Source organism: Hyposmocoma kahamanoa, unplaced genomic scaffold, assembly GCF_003589595.1.
Source record: "Hyposmocoma kahamanoa isolate Upper Pololo Valley unplaced genomic scaffold, ASM358959v1 92, whole genome shotgun sequence".
NCBI lineage: Eukaryota > Metazoa > Arthropoda > Insecta > Lepidoptera > Cosmopterigidae > Hyposmocoma > Hyposmocoma kahamanoa.
The window spans coordinates 2,148,851-2,153,541 of NW_020654748.1; the positions used below are offsets into that span (position 1 = coordinate 2,148,851).

At 35.7% G+C, this 4,691-nt stretch overlaps 1 protein-coding gene across 1 annotated transcript in view; it reads right to left on the bottom strand.

The window, feature by feature from the left end:
* Nucleotides 1–4,691, bottom strand: part of LOC113236976 (ferredoxin-dependent glutamate synthase 1-like) — a 43,183-nt gene that overhangs the window by 22,685 nt on the left and 15,807 nt on the right. The window contains exon 3 of the mRNA XM_026473204.1: nt 530–660. Coding sequence (XP_026328989.1) covers nt 530–660 — 131 coding nt within the window. The remainder of the gene's footprint in view (nt 1–529; nt 661–4,691) is intronic.

The window sequence follows — 4,691 nt, forward strand, 5'->3', positions numbered from 1 at the left end:
TTGTGACTTGAAGTAAATTAATTTGCTCTTGGATTAAATATTTCTGTCTTATAACAAAAATACACTTTTGAGACGTTTTTTTACTACTATCAAGTAATTATTCTCTAGCGTCTATAGGGAGAGTATCGTTTTGTTGGATTTAATAAATTTGTCTTCATATAAAGAATTTTGTCTTTTTCTAAGTAATCTGTTTTTACCGTGTATAAGAAAAATCGCAACATCAATAATAGACCATAACACAATGCGAAGTGAAGTTGCATAATATAAATTGTTACTAACATAGATTTAGTTTGTTGTTTATTTTATGTGCCTACAAACAGATATGCACTCTTTGTGGCCTGAATAAATAAGATTTTAATTTGAATAAATGGGAGTCGAACAAAACTTCCGCGAATTCCCATGATCTTGTCAAAGGGGCAAGTTATGGGAAATGCCGTATTTGCTCAAAGCAATATCTTCGGAAGCACTTCCTGTCTTCTAACAAAGCATAGACTACTTTTCGACTCCCGCATGTAACAAGGGTACTTACCTCAATTGAGCGCAATAGAACTGGTGCGGGATGGCAGTCAACACGCCTGCGCCGTCGCCGGTGTCGTTGTCGCACGCGCACGCGCCTCGGTGCTCCATGCGCTTGGCCAGCACCTCTGCATCTCGTACGATCTGTTGCATAATTATTACATTAACCGCAACGTTACATTATTATTACATTAATTGCCTCCGTGGCAAACAGGTTGAATTGCCACGGACTGTCACGCAGAGGTCCCAGGTTCGATTCCCGGGCCGGTCGAAATATTTGTATGGCCTACATTTATTTCCCTCGTGAGTTTGGATGTAATTTGTGGTTGTCTATGTGTGTGTTTCCCTATGTTGAATGTGTGCGTTATTATTACTATTAAAAAAAAGGTTTCAGTTATTTTTTGGCAATTCAAAATCAAAATAACATTGACTTACCAACAAATGGACTTCGGGTCTAATACAAAAACCACGAAAAAAAGTCCGAAGTTAACCTACACAAACCTAGTGACATGTAACGAAATATAAAAAAAACTAAAACATTTAATTTAAATTGTAACGTCATTGTTGTACTGCCTAATTTAGCTTGCAACAATTTAAAGGGCCCAAAAACACCATATTCAGCTTCTACTGGAAGCTTAACAAAATGCACCATACTTAGCTTCGACTGAAAATTACTAGAACACAACAGTAATGGAGCAGCCTTTATTGTAAATATCAATTAATTTTATTATGTATTACGTCAAATTTTGTACAAATTCACTTCAAGATATAATAAAGAGTTGGGCTGATACATACATACAAATATTAGGGGTTTAAGTATGAAATTGCCGTTTTATTGCAATAGGTTCTTTGAATTTTCATAGAATCTTCATGGTTTGAGGTTTTCGAATGAAACTTTTTTCAAATGGTTTCTGTGATTTTTTTTTTTAATTTGAAACATTTGAATATCGACTTTCAATTGTTTTTGTTATTCAATTTAGACAAGAAAGATGGATACTGCGAAAATTCGAGTGATTTTTGAATACGAGTTCCGACGCGGAACTAACGCGGCAGAAACAGCCCGCAATATCAATGCTGCGTTTGGAGAGGGGTCTACTAATGAACGCACCGTGCGATTTTGGTTTAAACGCTTTCGTAATGGAAATTTCGACTTAAAGAACGAGCCACGAGGAAGACCGCCCACACAGGTGAATAACGATGAATTAAGAGAGATAGTGGAAGCCGATCCTAGTCAAACTACCCAGGAATTAGCGGCATGGTTTAACGTTACCTTACCCACAATATTGACTCACTTGCGTCAAATCAATAAAATAAAAAAATACGAAAAATGGGTGCCTCATGATTTGACTGATCTGCAGAAAGAAACGCGTGTTGAAACTTGTGTTGCCTTGTTGAACCGGTACAGAAATGAAGGAATATTGGATCGAATTGTAACATGTGGTGAAAAGTGGATTCTTTATGATAACCGGAAAAGAAAAATGCAATGGCTGACCCGAGGTCAAATGCCACAACAGTGTCCTAAAGCAAAACTTACCAATAAAAAGGTAATGGTAACTGTTTGGTGGTCTCAGCATGGTGTTATTCACTATAGTTTTCTCCGATCTGGTCAAGCAATAACGGCAGATGTCTATTGTGCCGAACTCCGAACCATGTTGACAAAACTAGCAGTAAAACAGCCCCGACTCATGAATCGATCTTCACCATTATTGCTCCACGACAACGCGAGACCTCACACAGCACGAGAAACCATTTTGACCCTTCAGGAACTGCAGTTAGAAACCATTCGTCATCCTCCGTATTCACCAGACCTTGCTCCAACGGACTACCATTTTTTTTCGTGATTTGGACAATTATCTACGTGACAAGAAGTTTTCTTCCCAGGAGGCAGTACAAAATGCTTTCACACAGTTTGTGCAGTCTAGATCGTCGGAGTTCTATCGCAAAGGCATTAATAACCTTCCCATTAGATGGCAGCAATGTATAGATAATAATGGCAACTATTTTGATTAAATAAATTTGTTAAAAATTTAAAAAATAAACAATTTAGATTTTCAGTACAAATCGGCAATTTCATACTTTAACCCCTATTATTACAAATGTGAAAATAAGTGTGTACTATAAGTAATGTACCGATATTCCAACTAAACGTAAACTCAAATATCCGTAATTCCGAAAACCGATTTATAATAAAACAGTTACGTTTTCAAGTAATTTTGATGCTTCTTACAAAGCCAAAATTAGCTTTTGTTTTGTGATATTCTTAAAAAAATACATTTGACATTATGAAAATTCGAGCTAACGTTATTTTGGGCAAATGTATTTTGTGACTCCTGATAGGTAATCCCTAGTCGTAAAATGAGTACAACACTATTTTGTTAGTTATTGCTAACGTTTAATAAAAAAATATTCTAATAAATAAAATTAAAATCAAGTCGACTCTATAGTTTCTTTGTTCCAAATATTTCAATCGCTTATGGTTCGAATAATTCAAAATGACCAAGAAGTTTATATTTAAAGCTTCTTGAAAGTGACGTAATAGGTCTCTTTCCATCTTTTGCGCATGCAATGTGTAGAAAAAGGACAGTTAGTTATTTGATTATTTTGCTTGCTTTTGTAATTTATATTTACGATTTATTTATATATAAATTAAATACTATACAACTGTACAAAATAACACTTTTAAATGATAACTATGATAACACACTATATTTGTTTAGTGAAAATATGGTACAGAATCCAGTTTTTACACTTTACTGCAGTAATTTTTACAAGTTATTATTATATTATACTGCATGATTGACAACCGCGCTGTCAGTCGAACAAACGAAATAGTCTTCGTTTGTTCGTTTGACGGTATGTATGCGATTTTAACGCCCTATAGGTGCGGACACTTTTTAGTGCGAACCCGATGTCCATTTGTTAGTAGGTGAATGCAAAATAATATATATTTCATAGGTAAGCATTATTACACTTGAAACCGTCACATTGGCTAAACTCTGCCGCTCATTCGTAAGGTAGATTCCCCCGAAAAAAATTAGCAAGAGTCTCTAAGGGTTGCTCTTTGTAAATAACATTTGTTTACATTCCACATTTACAATATATATTTTTTGTTTTCAAACATCAGAGATCCAGACTACCTCCATGAGCTAAACGGGTTACTACCACGGATTTTTGTCATCCAAATACGCAGAAGTTGTATAATAAATAACCTTTAGTATAAAGTTTTTGTTTCACTATAGTTTTCAACCTAGTGAAAGGCAAATTTTTCATATCAACCGGAATCTTGTTACAGAAGCGTACACTTTGCACCTTAAATGAATTTGTGACTTCGTGAAGAGTCGTCTTCAGGCTATTGGCCTATTGTAAAGGTGTTTTGAGAATTTATATACATACCATATTTCGTTTCGGAAATATAAAATCGAACAACGGCCGATCGATCTGACATCCACAGTGAAAAAAAACAAGCGAAATGTATTAATTAATGTAGATGTAGTAATCGCAAAAACCTAAGAAGCAATTTTATATATTTTCATATTTTACTTTTTTTATTTATTTTTTTTATTAGATTTACTTCGTACAAGTACCATCGTAAATCAAGAAATGCAAGTACGAATAACATGAACCTAAGCCTATAAAAGTGCGTGCCAAATATGTGCAAAACCGCCGCATACTAGTTTGAGCTGTGGCCAAACTGGACAAATCAAACTCGCAACTAGGTCGTGTGCATTACGTTCTATATTACCTGTACATATCTTACTCTTACTACTACTTATTACTGACGTCATAATAACAACTGCCTCCGTGGCCGAACGGTTACCATGCCGGACTGCCACTCAGGTCCCAGGGAGACCCCCTGTCGAGAGTAGACACTCTCGATCTTAGTCCAACATACATCCGTCCGAAACAATTACTGTCAAATAAGTAATATTCGACAAAATTAAATTCCCGGGGCGGGAGAAATATTTGTATGGCCTGAATTTATTTCGCTCGTGAGTTTGGGTGTAATTTGTGCTTGTCTATGTGTGTGTCCATGGCACCCACGACATAGGGTTTCCCTAGTGCGGGGCTATGGTGAGTGTGTGCGTTATTTTTATTATTATTACATTCGTAAGGTAAGACAGAGTGAGAAACTGTAAGAGGTTTCTCTTTGTGAATAAACATTGGTTTATCATAGA